General features: G+C 46.5%; 1 protein-coding gene across 1 annotated transcript in view; it reads left to right on the top strand.

Annotated features, from left to right (window-relative positions):
• The window catches only part of slc8a1b (solute carrier family 8 member 1b), a 77,009-nt gene extending 59,949 nt beyond the window's left edge, over positions 1-17,060 (top strand). Inside the window, 5 exon segments of the mRNA XM_028989938.1 lie at positions 3,414-3,520; positions 7,412-7,554; positions 7,870-7,969; positions 11,171-11,446; positions 13,353-17,060. Of these exon segments, the coding sequence (XP_028845771.1) occupies positions 3,414-3,520; positions 7,412-7,554; positions 7,870-7,969; positions 11,171-11,446; positions 13,353-13,729 (1,003 nt within the window). The 3' untranslated portion in view covers positions 13,730-17,060.
• The last annotated feature ends 3,308 nt before the right edge of the window (positions 17,061-20,368 follow it).

Genomic DNA, 20,368 nt, shown 5'->3' with positions numbered 1-20,368 from the left:
AACGCAAAAAGCCGGCGTTGCATTGTGTCAGGTGGCTGGATAGTGTGCGTACTTTTCGTGACATCACGCCGCTGCACCCCGCTTTTTCTTTTTTTTTTTTGGACGGGCAGAAAGTGGGGCATTAAACATTTATGTAACGCTCGCGCCCTCGGATTCAGGCCCGCGGCACTCCCCACCCGCGACAGGGATCTTTTATTTCGATTTTTTTTACTCTCACGGACAGCAATCTCGGAAGTCTTTAACTACAGACGTGGTTTGATTCGTCCACCGGCGAAGCGCGGCTCCCCGAGGAGCGCGGCCGAGCCAGCAGGACTCGTTCTGTTCGTCTCGCTGCACCGACGGAGGCTTCTTTTATTTTTTTTAATTCCTGCGCGTGCACGATAAATATGCATGTTTGTCGACGCTTGGCTGTACTTTACGCCACTAATGAGAATTATACATTATATTTATACATTTATACATTTTTTAATATCCGGCTCCCTCTGCAAAAGGGCCGTCGGGAAAAGTGAACGAGGCTTCAGAAAATCTGCAAAAGGAGGCCTGGCCGGTGGCTTAATAAACAAGTTCGCGTTTTGCACGGTTGGATAATACAGGTCTTGCGAGTGGCATTTGCCGAAATTCTCTGATGTTGCTGTCGTTGTGCTAATGGGAATGCTGCGTGAACTACATCTGCATACTAATCACTAATTTGAAGAAGCACCATGAGTTCTAATGTCAGACTTTATTTGACTTTATAGAGGCCAAATGTTTGGACACACCTTCTCATTCAACGTGTTATTTTCATGACCATTTACGTTGGTAGATTCTCACTGAAGGCATCAGAACTATGAATGAACACATGTGGAGTTATGTACTTAACAAAAAAAGGTGAAATAAGTGAAAACATGTTTTATATTCTAGTTTCTTTGCTCTGATTACTGCTTTGCACACTCTTGGGATTCTCTCGATGAGCTTCAAGAGGTCGTCACCTGAAATGCTTCTCCAACAGTCTTGAAGGAGTTCCCAGAGGTGTTTAGCACTTGTTGGTCCAGCTCACCCCAAACCATCTCGACTGGGTTCAGCTGCGGTGACTGTGGAGGCCAGGGTGACCAGATGTCCTCTTTTAAACCAGCCATGTCCTCTTTTTGAGACCTGAGACCCGTCCATCTGGGTTTTTAGAATTGTCTGGGTGTTGTAGCTGCTTAAACATTTGTGAAATCATATGGCATCCTAGCTGCCTGTTCACTTCGACTCTAGCACTAGTGGATCGATGATTAGGACAGCTCACACTGTCCTAAACATCACTATCGAATCCCAGTTCGGACCTTGTGTGTGTGGAGATTACCCGCTCTCCGCGACTCTCCAGTTTCTTCCCGCTGTCTGAAGGCATGGACGCTAGGTGAACTGGCGACTCTAATTTGTCAGCGAATGTGTGAGCGAATGGTGAGAATATTCTATAACGGAGAGATGAATGATTCGTGCTGGATTCATACTTAGAACAACACGTAGTTGGTTGTATATGCCGTCCCAGTGACCTGTCTTTTCACTCTTGGTCCCGCCACGCAGACCTGAGGCCGTAGACGTGCGAATTCCAGAGTAGTGGTGTAAGGCAGGGGGAATGGAGTTTATGTCTCGCTTAAGCATGTTGCTGGACGGTGATCATAGGCATTTTTTATTCCCCTCAGATCACAAGATAAACACCACCCACCAGCTCATGCAGTTTGGGCTCGCACATGGATACACACTTTTCCCTTTGTTTTGTCTGAAAGTACCGTCCACCCACGCGCAGCCTGTTCGTCCGCGTGCACAACCGCACACACATACAGTGGTTTGGGTGAACCGCTCTTTCCGAGACATCTGCAGTGCCTCACATACACACACACACGCACACACACACACACACAAGTAAATAGCACACGGTTCAGCTTATATGGGTGGCGTGTTCTGTCAGGTTCTGTTGAAATATAAGTGAGAAATATCGACAATTTTTTTTGTTTACGCACACGTGTGTGTGTGTGTGTGTGTGTGTGTGTGTGTGTGTGTGTCAGCACACCTGTGATGGGGTATAGAGGCAGCAGGATTTAAAACGAGACGACAGCAAAAGTGCAGCTGCAGACACACACTCAGTGACTGTGCACAATTACAAGAACAAAAGGAGGATGACAATAGAGACTTAGTGTGTGTGTGTTTGTGTGTGTTTAGCCTTCATATTAACTATTAATCATGATTTTCTAGCTACCACGTCCTGACCTACATTCTGACAGGGTGCAGATAATGTTTATATATTACCAAGTAAACAATAAGTGTGTGTGTGTGTGTGTGTGTGTCTGTCTTCGCGCACACACACGCACGTTCATGCGTACCACTTAAGAAACAGTTTGCGCCGGCTCTGGAAACAATCTGTGCTGCGTGTGTACTGGTCAAACACACTGTTGCCATGACAACCCCATGCCTGGAAAGAACATGAATTTGTCATTGAAATGAGAAAAAAAATAATTCTGTTATTCATCAATCCATCACCTGGATTCGCTCTCAGGAGACCGTGCCTTCCCTTTCATCCATCCACCCGTCCGTCCATTCATCCCTGCACGTGTCCCTGTTTTCTTTTATTCCTCCCATGGTCCGTCTCTCCTTCTCGGTCACCTTGTGCTGCGTTTCTCGCATATTTCCTCCCTCCACTCTGCATCTTGATGGTTCCGATGCTTATATAACACACTGACCAGTCCAGCACTGTGACTAATAATTGGAACATAATTATAGTGGTGTGTGTGTGTCCTTTTACACATATGTTAGTCCAAAATGACCCATAAAGAAGGAAATATTACATTTCTGAAGGGCTATCATGCCACGGGGCCGGAGCGCAGACTTCTCGAAAAAAAACAACGTTTATTTATTACAAACCAAACTAGAACCCAAAGATCACTCACATCCCACCACGACATAACCTAGGCGTTGGTCGGCTAGGGGTGCACAGGTGTGGTGCATGGAAGCGGGTGTGTCCTGCAACGAGGAGCTCGGTCCATTAGTGCATGTGCTTTGGTGAAGGTGTGTGTGTGTGTGTGTGTCGGCATCACAAGGGGGCATTAGCGGGGACAATTTGTCAGTCCCCAGCGCAATGACTACCATTAAAATAAAGATTTACAATCTAAGCGATTGGGGTTTCGTTCCTGAGTTTTGTTTTTTTATTGCATATTTATTGCTTTAGTCATCAGAAAGATAACAGATTGTGTGTGTGTGTGTGTGTGCGTGTTCTCGTACATGTTGTGTATGTGTGTTGATGTGAGATATTTTATTAACCTGCCGTTTCCTCTCTTCCTCACATGTGCGCTCTGCATGGCCGCTGCATGTGTCTCTCTTGTCCGTTTTTCTCTTCTGGCCTGCGGTTTCCTCACTCTTTTCCTGCTTTCTCTCTCTCTCTCCTTCTCTCTTTCCAGCAAAATAATAAAGATAAAGGTTATCGATGATGAAGAGTACGAGAAAAACAAGAACTTCTACGTGGAGATTGGACAGCCCTGCCTCTTAGAGACCGATGAGAAGAAAGGTGGGGGGTGTGGCCTGACCTGGAAAACACACCTCCGGTCAGCAAAGGGGCGGGTATGGAGGAGGGGTCTGAGATCTCACGTGACCCCTCCTTTTGCTCCCTCGGCGCTAGCTTGGGTGTGCAGCAGCCCGTCACCCGTCGTCGTCGTCTCTCATCACCCTCACCCGGGAGTGTGTGTGTGTGTGTGTGTGCGCGTGCGAGAGTGTATCATGCATGATTCCAACCCCTGGCTGTTGTCTTGTCTCTGCAGGAAGCTGCTTTATGTGAGGGTGTGTGACCGAGAGGAGTATGATAAACAGTGCAGCTTCTTCATTGAGCTGCTGACCCCACTGTGGAGGAGGAGAGGATGGACAGGTCTGAGAGCACTGCTCTCTCTCTCTCTCTCTCTCTCTCTATATATATATATATATATATCCCTGGGTTTTTATTCCTCCCTCTCCTCCTTCTGCCTGCTGCTCTGTGATGTCTGTAATCATGTGCTCCTTTGCTCTCTTTGGCTCCGTTTCCTACTGGTCTACTGATAACCGTGTGTGCACATTCCCAAACAAACCCTTTCAAAAACATTAAATGCAAAATTTTACTAATAGATCTAACTATATTTTAGAATTTTTATATTTATAGTTAGTTATTAGTATCTACATATTGCTTGCTGGGAGATGATCGCTCAATATTAATAATAATTCATTAACTAGATTACTAACTGTGAAGTGTGCAAAGAAGATGGGACTGCGGGGGGGGGGGGGGGGGGGGGGGGGGGGGAATGGTGCAGCACCACGGGGGGGCGGACTGAATCCCAGCTGCGCCTCCAGTTGAGCGTATTGGACGGGACTGGCAGGATTTCTGTTATATAGGATGTTGCACTTCCTTCCTCTTTGAGCCACGCCTGAGAATCATAGGTGGGTGAAATGATGTGGCCATCACACACTGGCGATTAACTTAACTGTAAATGCAAATGCAACTGTAAAAAAAAAAAGGTAGAGTTATAAAAAAATGGGGGAAAGATGTGATGTGGTGTGTGTGTGTGTGTGTGTGTGTGTGTGTGTGTGTGTGTGTGTGTGTGTGTGTAAAGGACCTGCTAGTGTATGCAGACAGCAGCAGATTAATTCCTGATTTAGCTCTTTACATGTTTCAATTTCATCCTCCTCAGTGAAAAAGTGCAAAAGCAAATTCTCTCTGCTGTGAGTGTGTGTGTGTGTGTGTGTGTGTGTGTGTGTGTGTGTGTGTGTGTGTGTGTGTGTGTGTGAGAGACAGTGGGGTTGGGGTTGAGAAAGGGACTGCTCAAATTACAGTGCACTCAGAGAGAAGAGGATGATGGGGACCTGAGCTTCAAATGCACACACACACACACACTGCATTTGCACAACTGTGTCAATGCACACACCTACAATCTTCCTGACATTTATTATGTGGATTGATCTTGCTTCTCTTGGTAAAGGCTTTCATAATGTTTTCTGGTTGATAATGAACCAGTTCATTATGAAAGGACACAGTCCGCATTACTAAAACAGGCTGTGAACATCACACACACACACACACACACACACACACACACTCAGTGGCACACACACCACCGTAATCCGGTTTTGTTGGGGAGCTTTTCTGCAGACAGAAAGCCTCACATGTGAAATGTAATACACAGTCCTCACTCTGTCAGAGAATACACACACACACACACACACACACACAGGGCCCTGCAGTGAGTCCACGAGGAGCACGTTTCCCAGCCTGCCCCTGTCTGCGGGCTGCGTCCGATTGGATGTGACAGCAGCCCATGTTTACTCTGACCGGTCTTTTCTCCTCTCCCAGCCTCCGCCCGCCTTTTCTCCTCCGTTTTCCTGTCATCTGCTTCATGCGCTTCTGCCGGCGCGAGGGAAGAAGCGTTTTTTTTTTATCGTCTTTTGCATTTTTTTTTATTCTCCTTTCTATTATCTGCTTGGAGCTTAGAAGTCCAGCAGAGAGTAAGGAGATGCACACACACACACACAGCTTTAAGGTGAACCTTCTCCCATATACACACACAATCATAAATAAATATAAAAAAAAACAAAACAATCATAAATGAAAAATTGTTTCATTCTTATACACAGACTGCTGTACCCAGTGGGGACCAACGGCTGCAGTGCTAACAGGTTTATCTAACGCTGCTTGGGTTTGGGTTAGGAGTAATTGAGTAATTAGGGGTAATTATTGGGCAGGGCACTTTAATCAGCCTGGACTCGGGCATCCAGACATGGGGGCGGGGTTTCACCAGATTGAAATTTTAATAGGATTAACATACAGAGTTCTGCTGTGTTTATTCTGCAGATTCATGTAAAGCATCTTTTTTGTTAGCCTGTGTGTGGCCACGCCCACAACTAACTGGATTCAGGTTATTTCAACCAATAGGAATGGGCAAATTTGATTCTCATTAGGCTTTAACCTTTGGGGTTTAATTACACTATAAAAAGATGATGCATTTCATGACAATATTGCTCATATAATTGGAATCACTTGCTAAAAAAAGAATAACTTACCTTCAGTAAGTAATTGTTATAAAATTCAATGGCAGCACAATGAGGATGTGTTTTATAGAAAACATGAATAAAATAAATGGTGGTGTCTCTTAATAATAAATAATATAAAACATAAAGCCGCTAAATAAGCAAATATTCAATCAATGATAAATGTTAATGAAATAATTCTTCAACCAATCATCTATTAGAACAGGAACCCTTTTTAAGGTTGGGTTTTACTGTTATTTTTCTTTACCTCTATTAGGTGACTACAGATTATAGTTCTGAACCAGTTGGTTGGTTACCAGTAGCAACCATACAGACAATAATGTTGAACTTATCTCACCACCCCCTCGCTCCTCTGTATGAAAAGCGAAGGACGGCAGCGAGTTAAAGCTCCGTACGCAGCAGCTGTCCTGAAAACAGGCAGACGGCCCGGAGGTCCAGATACTTCAACTCAGCAGAGGCTGGAGAAGAAAAGCACCTGATGGGGTCCGGCTGGGGACAGATGGAGGCGCAAAGAAAAACAGGAGGGAGGCAGAGATGGAAAAAAAAAATGTAAAAATACAGAAGCACTTTTTAAACCAGTTCCAGAAACAGGGCTGAGTGGGTCATATGAAGAGCCCTGATGTGAGCTCAAATTCTATCCAATTTTGGTGTTTATCTATGATATGCATACATTTTTCCCTCTCACTTCACACCGATGCAGGCCAGAGGCAAGACAGTCAGACACTCTGTTAAAGTAGTTTACAGCACTAGTACTGAGTCACGAAGGACGTGATGCCTTATGAAGTTCAACACAAAAAAAGTATTTTACTTATTTGAATTTCTAATTCTAGAAACTTGGTGTTAATTTAGTGTGTTTACAAAAAAAATTAACTTAAAAAAATGAAAAACGAAAGATAGCTTTTGCATTTAGTTCCTTTATAATCAATTTGTTGCATCATTATTCACATGGTGTTCAAACAAAACTAATGGTGTGTGTGCATATCTTTGCACCGTATATTTTAACTGATGGGTATCTCGTGGGTGTGTGGGGTGCTCCCTCTGAGTGACAGATGACTGGCTCAGGAATTATCTCCTGAATTGAATGAACCGCCGCCCCGTCCCATTACAACTCCATTTCATCCCGCCACCATTCCCATTCCCTCCCGCAGCATTACCATCTATCTTCCTTGCATGCCATGAATTGGGTTGTGAGTGTGTGTGTGCATCCATATTGGTGTGATGGTTTTATTTTCCTTGCAGTAGTGGGAGGTTATATATATATAGTAGTGTGTCTGTGTCTGTGTGTGTGTTGTGCTCTGTTTTTCCATACTCAGCCATTCCTTACTTTTGTGTTCATCTCTAAGTTGCTCTAGATCACATTCTATGCCTCTGATTGGTTAATTTTTTACAGAGGAGGCTGAGGCAGAGCAGGGAGAGGAAGAGCCGTTGACAGGCGAGGAGGAAGAGGAACGGCGCATTGCCGAAATGGGCCGACCTACACTGGGAGACCATGTCAAACTGGAGGTCATCATTGAAGAGTCCTATGAGTTCAAGGTGTGTGTGTGTGTGTGTGTGTGTGTGTGTGTGTGTGTGTGTATGCTCGTAAGTGCACTCAAAATTTCCTAACCCACCTGCGTGAGAACATCTCTCCACCACACACTTCAAACACGCCCACAGACTGGAGCCCATACACACACTCATGGGCCCTTCACATGTACTGCCCTGCCTAAAGACAGATGTGTGTGTGTGTGTGTGTGTGTGTGTGTATACTAATGAGGTCTAGTAAAGCTAAATGAATTGCCCTTTCTGTGTTTCCCTCCCTGCCCCTTTCTCTCTCTCTCTCTGTCCCTCATTTGGTTCTTTCTTTAGAACACAGTGGATAAGTTGATAAAGAAGACTAATCTGGCTCTGCTGGTGGGCACTAACAGCTGGAGAGATCAGTTCATTGAAGCCATCACTGTCAGCGCTGGTGAGTCGCGGAGGGGGAGGAAGGATTTCGTTCGGTGTTTCATTTCGTAGCGGCCCCACCTGGTGGACGCCGGCCTGGACTGCAGGCCGTGCAGATGGTGGCAGGGTCCGCTAGTGAAGTGTCACTGGTGATATTTTCAGCCCTCCTGTATAACGCTGAGTACGATCAGAACTTTTGAAGGGAAGATGGCCGGATGAAGAGCAGGAAAAGAACTACTCCACAGCTTGTGATGGGTATAGAGGAATCACGGATTTCACACATGTAGCTGCTAACGCAACAGACTAGAAGAAATGCACCGAAATTCCAGACCCTGGTCTACACCTGCATCCATGGAACAAGGGAAGGGAAAAATACAGTGTGCTTTTGGTAGAGGAGATAAGGCGTGTGTGTGTGTGCGTGTGAGTGCGTGCGTGTTACAGGAATATTATCATCAGAGAGTAGTTTAAAGCCACTGAGTATGGTGATGATGTATCTGATGTATCATTTATACTCATTCACTGTATCCCATGGGAAAAACACAGTCACACACACACTAAGTCATGCTATTGGTTTGTGTCATTTCTGTTTGTTGTTTTTGACATGTTAAATATTAAAAATTGTATATAATGCCATGAAATAATTATAGTAGTAGTAGATTGTAATAATTATAGTAGTAGTAATTGGATTCTTGTGCTTCTTGGCACTCCTATTAAATTCCACCCCTTAATATTATTTATTTAAACTTCACAAATTAATGGAATACCATTTTCCACTACTAATGCCATTAACCTTTGGATAAACTCCACCAACACACACATGCACAAAAGCACTAAGCATGTATTGAGCTTCAAGTGAATTACGCAGAAATGCGTTTCGTATTCATGAATATTCATTACGGCCTCCTTTAAGAGACAAAACGCTGCCTGCGTCACATGAAAAGGTCACTGCTTTGAAAGACAGCGTGTAATCCAGTGGCGTTCCTGCTCTGCATCTGAAGTACTGTGGGGTCCATCCCTGCAGAAAGAGGCGGTTACGACCGGCTCATAGCCACGTTGTCTGCACAAGAATGGCATTAAAGATGAAGAATTCTTGACTTTGAAGAACACTTCACAAGCATAATGAGTTTGTTCTGGTTGATGATTTTAAGGCCACTTATTATTATGTAAGAACAACGCAGGACCATCATTCATATAGACTTTATTCATATAAATTTCACCACATCGTGTCACACAGTGGTGTACCAGCAGATGCACCTCCTGTAATTAGAAGGATGCTAATATCAGCAGCATATTTCTCATATTTGATCATATTTCTATGTTCTAGCGGCCTCTGAGTGTCGTAGTTGAGGGTGTGATGCTAAGATGAATGGCTTGCTGACACTAGTGCAGGAGCGTGTGCTACTAATGTGAAATATGAACTTCTGCACGGCTTTTCCAGTAACACACCATGGTCATTGGCCGGTTTTGTGTGTCTGTGTGAGTGTGTGTGATATCAGTAGGATTTATTTGCTCCAGACCCCCATAAACCTCAGCAGGGAAGGTCACACAGTGAGGACCGGCTGGAATTGAACAAGATAAATAATTCTAATAAGGCTTTAAATCATTTGAGCGTCTCGCAGCCGGGGTCTCTGTGGGTGCGCATGCAGGAACCCCGGTGACGGATTTCTCCGGCCCACAAATACCCACAGAGCTCACAGCGGCGCGGAATATTAATCTCACCAGGACGGCGACGTGAGCCTTTATAAGAAACCCATCTGATCCGCACTGTACCGGAGCCTCGGCCCACTTAAAATAAACCTTCCAGTGTGTGTGTGTGTGTACGCGTGTGTGCTGCTAGTCTCCCCAGCTCTATTCTCCTGGCCACGCCCTGCAGCTATGTTTTTACGCTTCGTCACACCCAATCCCTCTCCCTGTCAGAGTCTCACCGAGGGCCAAAGAAAGTGGGAGAGGAAGAGGTCTAGTAAAATGTTTATAATGGGTTTTCTTTATGTTACTCCTCTCTTTCATACGAATTACAATATGGGTGAATTAGGTTAGTTGGGGATGTTGGATTGGGCCAGGACTGTGTGTGTGTGTGTATAAATGGACAAGCTTCTCACCCCGATCCTGAAATGGATGCCTAGGTTAAGAGAATGGATGCTTGCGTTTACACACCAGTGCATTTCCTTCTCCGGTCACCAATTTGCGCGCAGTGATGGATTTAATTATTCATAATAATGAATAGTACACTTAAACAGCCACTCGTGACACACTTCTAGACACACGTGTGAGGTTTTAAATCTTCTACAGACTGTTTAGTTGTGAGACTCTTTAATGCTCTTCAGTGTGTGTGTGTGTGTGTGTGTGTGTGTGTGTGTGTGTGTTGCTCTTTTGGCTGCCACTATAGAAAGGCCTGTGTACTGAGTGCGTGGCAGCGCTGTGACATTTCGGCTGAATCCTTCAGAGTCAGGAGCCGTAAGCTTTTTTGGCCCCCAGCGTGGTGCCTCAGAAGTGAGCTCAGCCGCGTAATATCTGGCTTACCGTCTCAAGTACTCATCGGCATCCTCGGCGCTCATCCTCCTGTCTCGCCACTCCTCGTCAATTCCTGCCAATTTAGCTTCGGTTTATTTTACATTTCTACGAAGACCACAAAGTCACAGGTTCAAACCCCACTTACTACCATCGTGTCCCTGAGCAAGACACTTAACCCTGAGTGTCACCAGGGGGGGGACTGTCCCTGTAACTACTGATTGTAAGTCGCTCTGGATAAGGGCATCTGGTAAATGCTGTAAATGTAAAAGTTTACCATTTCTGTGGACATAAGCACTATATTCTGACAGGTCAGACTACATAGATCTTTCAGAGTTGTCAGGTCACTGTACAATGTACATAATACATTGCTTTATTTGGTACAATTGGGAGATGAACAAGCACTTGTGAACAAGCACTTGCTTCATCTGCATAGAGAGTTTGAGGTCCCCGCGCCCACAATCTCATTTGAATCTGTGACAACCTGATTTTTAGATAGACCAGAAAATCTGGTCGCAGTCCTTATGGTCTTCCTCGACTTCTAAACTGTACTCAGATCACCACTTTTTAACGAGAAATTACGCACCACCGCCAGAAAATCACCCAGCAACGTCATTATGAAATAATCGATTATGTTCTGCGCATGTGTGAGTAGCAGCGGCGTAAGAGTGGGTTTCTCATCATCTCCTTCCCTTTACTCCCCCTGCCTCTTTAGGTGAGGATGACGACGATGAGGAGTGTGGTGAGGAGAAGCTGCCGTCCTGCTTTGATTACGTCATGCACTTCCTGACCGTCTTCTGGAAGGTTCTGTTCGCGTTCGTGCCCCCCACGGACTACTGGAACGGCTGGGCTTGTTTCGTGGTGTCCATCTGCATGATCGGCGTCCTGACAGCATTAATCGGAGACCTGGCCTCGCACTTCGGCTGCACCGTTGGCCTCAAAGACTCGGTCACTGCCGTGGTGTTCGTTGCCCTGGGTACCTCTGTGCCAGGTAAGACGTGTGTGAGAATGACACTGTGTCAGTGCTGCATTGTGTAGAGATCTAGACAGGACACTGTTGTGTGCTCCGTATTTCCTGGGCCTAAAACGTCCAGGAACTACAAAAAAAAAACAGTGTAGACGTCTATGTAGGTAGCAGGTCATTAAAAATGGGTCAGAGACCATTATATCAATCTTTGTCCTTTATTAACTGTTCTTTAATTAATGCTACTTCCTCATTCTGAAATGAAAGTGATTGTTTTTGTCACCGTGAAACACTGCAACACGGTGACACAGCGAAACGTGTCCTCTGCTTTTTAACCATCGCCCTCGGTGAGCAGTGGGCAGCCATGACAGGCGCCCGGGGGAGCGGTGTGTGGGGACGGTGCTCTGCTCAGAGGGGACCTCAAGGATTCCGCTTCCTTACCCGCCAGGCCACCGCTGCCGCGCATCAGCCAATGGATGTGACATTAGCGAACGCTCCGAAATGCGCTCGGTCATACGTAGCACCATTATCCCTTATCTAACACACCTTAACACACAAAAAAAAGCTCAGTATCAGTATTCAGCTATTCAGTCTCAACTTTCCTTTTATCGCTCCCCCGCCGCACCACTTTTTAACTGTGTTAACAGGCAAGCCGGCCCATCTGACACAGGGGACCCGAGTTAAACGCTATCATTGTCACCGCAACTAACCCGCCACCTCCGGGAACCGCCGTGCGAATCTCCAGGGCCAACCCTGTCCCAGTTTATTTCCATTTTTGAAATCTACAATTTGCAGAACTGGTCCACCTTCCAACGGAATCCGTCTGCCGTAGACTCGACCGGCTATTTATACGCCCGGTGGCCACTTTATTAGAAACGGCCGGCTGGTGATCCGGGGACCTCTGCTGACCAAATATAGGTAAGAGTCGGAGTACCAGACACGATGTGGAGAGGGGAGTGGTCCTAACTGCAGAAAAGGAATCTGTTCCCTGTGAGGCGTATTTACAGGTTAAATTGTGTGCAGAGTAACAGTACGTGTGTGTGTGTGTGTGTGTGTGTGTGTGTGTGTGTGTGTGTGTTTCCGCTGTGGTGGGTCCACGTGACAGGTTCTGCCAGGTTAACAGATGATGCCATGGGCCTCGGAGTCCATGGATACGGACGGCAAACATTTCACTGGCACTCTCCGTCGCGTTCGGATCAACAGACAGCCGAAAAGTGGCGGAGGACAGAGGGGAGACAGAAGCGGCACACGGCGGGTTGTGTATGAACGCGGGCGCCACAGTTTGTTACGCCGTGGGAGGCCGGGTCAGGGTCAGGGTGCTTTCCATGGCGACCAGGATTAAAGCAGGCTTTTACACACTCTCGTATATCTGCCAAGAGTCCCCAGAGGCCAGCCAGGGGAGTGTGTGGTGCACTCTGTACGTGTGTGTGTGTGTGTGTGTGTGTGTGTCTACACACTAGTTAATTAAACTGGTAATAAAGCACACTTTATTTTACCCTCCTCATCATTTTTTTCACTCCCTTGTTTCCCCTTAACCTGGCTCGTTGGTCTAGGGGTCCCGGGTTCAAATCCCGGATGAGCCCATTCGAAAGTTCTTAGGGGGCAGTGGTGGCCTAGCGGTTAAGGAAGCGGCCCCGTAATCAGAAGGTTGCCGGTTCGAATCCCGATCTGCCAAGGTGCCACTGAGGTGCCACTGAGCAAAGCACCGTCCCCACACACTGCTCCCCGGGCGCCTGTCATGGCTGCCCACTGCTCACTCAGGGTGATGGGTTAAATGCAGAGGACAAATTTCACTGTGTGCACCGTGTGCTGTGCTGCTGTGTATCACAAGTGACAATCACTTCACAACTTTTTTTTTTTAATCTCTCAGTTTCTCCGCTTCCTTCAGTTGCTTGTGATGGTAAAGATATTTCCCATCTCCCCTCTCTCTCAGACACCTTTGCCAGCAAGGTCGCAGCCACCCAGGACCAGTACGCAGACGCGTCCATCGGGAACGTGACAGGCAGCAACGCGGTGAACGTGTTCCTGGGCATCGGGGTGGCGTGGTCCATGGCCGCCATCTACCACCACTACCACGGGCGGGAGTTCACAGTGGACCCGGGCAACCTGGCCTTCTCCGTCACGCTCTTCACCATCTTCGCCTTCATCTGCGTGGCCGTGCTGATGTACCGGCGCCGGCCCGACATCGGCGGGGAGCTGGGGGGCCCGCGGACTGCCAAAGCCCTCACCACCATGCTCTTCGTCAGCCTCTGGCTCGTCTACATCCTCTTCTCCTCTCTGGAGGCCTACTGCCACATCAAGGGCTTCTAAACGGACACGAGGGAACACACCGACGCGCAAAACACGCACACACACACACACACACACAGGCACAGCACACCACACACACCCGTTCATACGGTACACACAGACCAGAAAACACTACAGTAATACTGAGACTACGAAGGGGACAGAAGCAACGGTGGCGAAAACTTTCTCTCCATTTTTCTCTTATTTTGTTTGATTTTATTTCTTTGCTTATTTCAGATCGTCGTTCCTATTGTTGTTGCCATCTAAAAAGCCCCCGAAATCTGCCCCCTACAACCTTCTCCGCGTTTCTCCCCCATATTTTAGGAGCTCGTGTTAAACTCTCTTTTTGCTCAGAAGCCTGTATATGCATGAAATCCAGTCCTGGAAACCACTCGTGCCGGTGGTCCTCGGTTCCGGTTCCTGAATTTCTCCGCCCACATGCGTCATTAAGACACACTTTCATTCGGTCGTTAAATGCAGGTCCAGCCCCCACCCCTCCATGGGCACCCTAGGGTCCAGCGCGTTTCTCAGGGCGTGGATTTGTTTGGTTGCAGCCACCATTCCCAGGAAGAGGGTGGGGTTCCAGGTCTCGGCAGGGAAGCGCTGCATGATGGGTGTTCTGGATGAGGGAGGGGCTCCCATTCGCGACGAACACAGTGAGCAGGCCAGGGGATCCATATGTGGTCATAAATGCGGATGTTTATTGTAAGAATATAGGACAGCATCCTCAAGACGGCCTGAGACAGCCATATAACCCCTAGGGAAAAAACAAAGGGGTGCCCGTGCCGACGCCCGAGAGCAGCCAGTGGTGCTCCACTGGAACGTAGAAAGTGCAGTCGGGGAAATAAAATAAGTAAGGCCGTGAATAAGGCCTTCGCTGGCGTCAGTCTGGGTTCACCTACCTGTGTCAGCTAACACCCAAACTGACCCCGTGCATCGACTCGTCTCACACTAACAGGCATATCTGCTGGAATGGACAACGATCAAAATGCAAATCTTAATGCAAACATGGAGGCGTGAGGCGGAGGAGGCTCTAAGATGCAGTAATAAGGTCTTTATTCCTAAGTGGGTCCTTATGAGAGGTGTAGGTCTGAAACGACAGGTTTCCTAGGTGTGTGTGTGTGTGTGTGTGTGCTTTACGTTCTTTTTTTTTTCATTTAATGTCAAGAGTGCGGTACGTGTGAACGCGTCCAACTGTCTTACTGCCGACTTCAGACTAAAGGTTTACACAGACGACTGTTACGTAGATCCACGTGCAGATTCGGGAGGGAGGGTCTTTAAAGGGCCCTATTTTCAAACAAAAATGCCTCTCGCGCTCTTTTTGGAGCAGCAGATTCGTAGAGTAGCACAGGAATTAGAGCCGCGTTCAGTCAGAATCCCCGGGACGCCGTCATTTCGATTGAATAACAACGATCCAACTCACACTAGCCTGCTCCGAGTTTGCCAAATGGAAAATGTTTCTAACGAGAAAAGAAAAAAAAAAAAACGACTACAGTGTTTTCTATGACATTTTTTAACCAACGAAAAAAGATCCTTCCGTGGTGAATGAAGCCTTGCTGTAGTTTTGCTTGAAAGAATTTGTAAGCAGTTCTGAAAACATGAAGCATCCAGTCCTGTGTGCGAAATGTGCCCCTTTCGGGGGGCAAATGTGCGTATGTGTGTGTGAAACATTTTTGGGAAGGGGCTGGGGTTTGTAGTAGCTGTAGTTTGGTTATGATGGGGCGACCGTTGTTGTGACCATTGTTACACTGTCCATTTCCATTCCCCTTTCATTTCCCTTTTCTAAAACGAAGGAAACCTGCAGCTCCGTCTTTTTCGTCTTTCTACGCAAAAACTGACTCCGTCACTCCAACAGGAAACAGGCCGCCGTCTCGTGAATATTCCAAACTCTCTACGGAAGTTTTTTTTCGACGAATAAAAAGTAATAATATTAATTCTAAGGAACTATTAAAAAACTATAAAAACTATAAAAAGAGACTTTTATGGAACCCTTTCATCCATTTAACCTTGAGGAGACCGAGTACAGCCATACCGAGTCCAACCCGCTGTGCTGGAACCTCCGCCGCCATGGCCATCAGTGTGCAACTGCGGGGGGGAAGAAGGCCTGGTCGCTTTGTGGGCGTGTTTCCAACCGTCAATGACATATCCGTGTCCTGCAGCCTACGCGTGTGGGCGTGTCTTGTGCTGCCTCGCCACAGCACCCGCCACCGTGTCCCGCCCCTCGGCCCCGCCCCGCTCCTCCCCATGTCCATATTTGGAATGTTAATGTGCTACTTGTTCACACCGTGCATGGAAGCTAACCTGTCTGTATATAGTAAAGCAGTATCCCATTCGTTACTGTTGACGAAAGTTTGAATGTTGTATAGATCTGAGTTTCTTTGTTTTTTTTTAGTTTGTTTTCTTCCATTTTAGTTCTGTTTAGTTCTTTTATTTTTTCCTTCGTTCTGAAGTTCATAAATTCTGCTAACTCGCGGATGTCACTGAAAAAGGCAGTATCTGTTGTTCTTGTTGCCATGGGAACACAGGGATGCATGGGTACCTTGTATAAAAAACAAATCCTCTGCTTGCTCGATGTCATGGTTGTATTATTTGACAATGTAAGAGAATATTGTACATCAAAGGATATTTTGTCATTGAAGAGATCACATGTATATACTGTACAGTGTAACCAGAGTGAAGACCGCGCCCTTCCGCCTACCACAGAGAACTCCGCCTATTTATTTAAAAGCCCTTAAAGAAACCTTCAAGAATGACAAATATTGCCTTTTTGGACGTGTCGTTGCTTGAGAGCTTGTTCTGTTCTCTCTCTTGCACTGAGCAGTGTGTGTGTGAGAGTGTGTGTGTGTGTGTGTGTGTGTGTGTGTTTTGTGTGGGAATGTCGATGGGAGCGGGATTTAGGGTGCCACTCACCCTTTCTGTTTCTGTAAAATGTCTGGAGAACGCTGGCGCAAGGTGCTCTGGGATGAGTGACGGGTTTTTAAATTTCGCTCCTCGTCCCACTGCACCCCACAACCCACTGCTCAGAGCGACTAGTTTTTCAGGGTAACCCCCTCTCTCGCTCTCTCAATCTCTCGCTATCTCAAACGCTGCTCTGTCTTTCATCTTCTGTTTCATCTTCTCTCGTTTTTTTAATCAACTCATGCTCTTATTCCCTCTCTGTCAGAGGCATTTCTGATCGATTGGTTTTTATTTAACGTAAATATTTCAGATTTTGGTTTTAGTTTGTTTAATTTCCATTTGTGTTGCACTCAAACTAATAAGAAGGAAGTCCACTAACTGTGATTGCTCTCCATGGTACACTTTGACACAGGAAATAAAGTTTGGGATATCCTGTTTATAGCCTGTGTAAGTACACGCGTGTCTGAGTCTGTTGTGTTCTCTTGTTGCTGGGGGGCCATCGGATGGTCATCTGAAACCCATTCCACGTGACAGACGCCCCGACCTTACATCTGTTCCTGGCACAGATCCGTGGGCCGACCACACTGTACCAAAACTAGTCACATACAGAGCACATTTATATAGCGAAATTCTCCGCTACACCAAGCATGGTCACAAACGTTTTTCTTCTTTCATATTTGTGTGTGTAGGTGAGTCACAAAGCTGAAGTTTTAAAAAAGCATTTAAATGAGCAAACTGGCACCATCACTTAAATGGGAACAGTTTTAAACTACTGTGATCAGAGAACGTTTACATTTACATTTACGGCATTTACCAGACGGCCTTACCCAGAGCGACTTACAATGAGTAGTTACAGGGACAGTCCCCCCCTGGCGATACTCAGGGTTAAGCGTCTTGCTCAGGGACACAATGGTAGTAAGTGGGATTTGAACCTGGGTCTTCTGGTTCATAGGCTAGTGTGTTGGAGTGAAGTGATTGTGATCGTCACATGTGGTACACAGCAGCACAGCAGACGGTGCACACAGTGAAATTTGTCCTCTGCATTCATCCCATCACCCTGAGTGAGCAGTGGGCAGCCATGACAGGCGCCCGGGGAGCAGTGTGTGGGGACGGTGCTTTGCTCGGTGGCACCCCAGTGGGCCTTCAAAGGCACTGGCCCTGCTTTTTTCTTTTTTTTTCTTTTAACAGTGTTACCCACTAGGCTACATCGATGTAACATCTAAATTTTACCGTGAAAATGAAGCCATTTCGACATGTAATATTAATCTAGAACCGGACCAAACAGTTACGTAGACGCTGGGAAGACACGTGTTACTGCTGGAGCAAACGGCGACGGTCGCGTGGAGTCCCGACTGACACTGTTCCAGAGTGACGGGCCCATCAGGGTAAGGAGGGAAGTGCAATCCCTTTTTCCACATGTCCCGACCTTAACCCCACTGGAAATCTGTGGAGACCCTCCCTTCCCCAGCACAAAATCCCCAACACAAACCCTGCACTAAAAAATGGCTGTTTAAAACATTTTTAACTTTTAATTTTATATATATATGTGTGTGTGTGTATATATATTTTATTTATTTATTTTTACATCATTTCTTGGTTTCTTTATAATCCTCAATAACTTGAACACACGCTGTCACATGTGTTTGTATAATAGCATCTGTTAAATTGGCAGTTTTGTCGCCTTGAGCGCAGGAGAAGCTTCTTCAGAACGTCGAATCAGACACGGTGAACAGATGACGATGCGCGAAGCGCACCGGCAGCCGGAGGACTAATCAATCCGTCGCACAAAGGCGAATCGAAGCGGCGTGCCGCTCTTTTTTCTTCTTCTTCTTGTTACTTTCCACGGTGACTCGCGGTTGCTGTCACTCTGACTCAGTGCTGAATGGTGCCGTCAAAACAGGCAGCGATTATGAAGCGCGGCCTCTAATCTAGAACCCTCGGCCTGCGGTTAGTCCTTCTCTCCCGCTTCCTTTCGGGAACAATGGCTGATTGACAGGTCGCCGGTGCGTCAGATTAGATTTGTTTAGATGAGGAACGCGCTCGGTCGACAGTAAACTACTGAGGCGACGCGACGATGGAACCACTGGCAGAGAACCGAGGGATTCAAACGCATCACGGGCGTTAATCGTCCTGGACTTTCAGCCGGAGGGACGCTTTTGAATACCTAAAGCCGAACGCAAAGAGACAAACTCAAAATGTATATTTATATATTGACATTTCTATAAGTGTGTTTCCAGCTAAGATGGAAAATTCATTCTCGGATGAGGAACAGAAAAGCTTTCACACGGTGAAACGGAGGAACTCGCGGTCAAAGTGTGAGCCACGTCAAGGTGGAAAGAAAGGTCACCGTGTTTGACTCAGCATGTCACTGTGTGTGACATGTCTCGCGCGTGTACTCACTACTGTTGTTTTTTCCCTCTGGGGAATTAACATCTTTTCATCACTTTCGTTCCACCTGTCGTTTTTCCATTGATTAATGTTCTTATGATGTTCGGGATCGGTCCCGTGGGTGAGGGGGACCGATTAATCGCCAAACACATGACTGCTCGAAGTGTAAAATTTTTAATAATATCTAAAATAATTTTAGAAATACGAACATTTGATTCGGCCCATTGTATGGTTCACATTTGGAGGCATCCTGGGTATTTGCTTGCCGCCTTGACTTCCATAAAACGTCTCTGCGTCTCCGTGTGGATGACAACAGTTCAGGTGACCTTTATTAGTCCCACAAGTGGGAAATTGCATATTTTGGAACCCCCTTGCTGTGTGGGCGGGGCCTCAGTGCCCGTCCGAAACCCTGTGCATTTTCTGTTAAAGGCCCCCACCTCAAAGACACGATGAAGCCAATTTCTGTACTTGATGCATTAATGAAGCATTTACCAGCTCCAGAGTGGAACGTGTACTTTCCTGTATGTGCAGGAAAGTTGCTTTGTGGGCTCTTACTGCCTTTTTTTTTCTTTTCTTTTTTTTTGCACACAAGTATCAGGCCTAATAACCAGAAAGACAAAATTTCCTTTGTGGTTATGTGCATTACTGTGTCATAACCGCAAGCAGCAGTTCCAGGAAAATGAACCAGGAAAAGGAGCGTCAGACACACGCACACGCAACACACAGCCATTGAGATTGTTATAGGTGGTAGTAACACACTTGCCTTTGAAGACCCGGGTTCAAATCCCGCTTACTACCATTGTGTCCCTGAGCAAGACACTTAACCCTGAGTGTCTCCAGGGGGGGACTGTCCCTGTAACTACTGATTGTGAATAAGGGCGTCTGATAAATGCTGTAAATGTAAATGTTATAGGATTGTGTGTGTGTGTGTGTGTGTGTGTGTGTGTAGGCCTATAATACCCTTTGCGATTTTCCAAGATGGTACATTAGCCAGTGCAGGTTGTTATAAGGGTATCACTGCATTTTTCTTTTCTGCAGGGCACCCTGGAAAGGCCACATGTCACGCGTTCAGACAGTGTATTTCCTCAGCAACCCGGCTGCACAGCAACCCGGGCTAATCAGGGTCTTAAAATACAGTTGCCCAAAACCGGCGACACACACACACACACACACTCACACCACCCTACGCCCACTACTTCCTGTCACACATGCAAATGCACACAAACACAAACATTCATTTCCCGCTGCCACGCTGCCTTTCACCCGTCTTCACACAGACACTCAGTGGCTCAGTCCAAGGGACTCCGATGGCCGGAGGGAGGCGTTCTTCTCTCTTATATTCTGATTTGTCTCGATCGGTCATGACTGGACTTT

This window comes from Denticeps clupeoides, chromosome 8 (genome assembly GCF_900700375.1).
Source record: "Denticeps clupeoides chromosome 8, fDenClu1.1, whole genome shotgun sequence".
In the NCBI taxonomy this organism is placed as follows: Eukaryota; Metazoa; Chordata; class Actinopteri; order Clupeiformes; family Denticipitidae; genus Denticeps; species Denticeps clupeoides.
The sequence above is the reverse complement of the archived record's forward strand: the minus strand, read 5'-3'. Positions and strand labels throughout refer to the sequence as shown.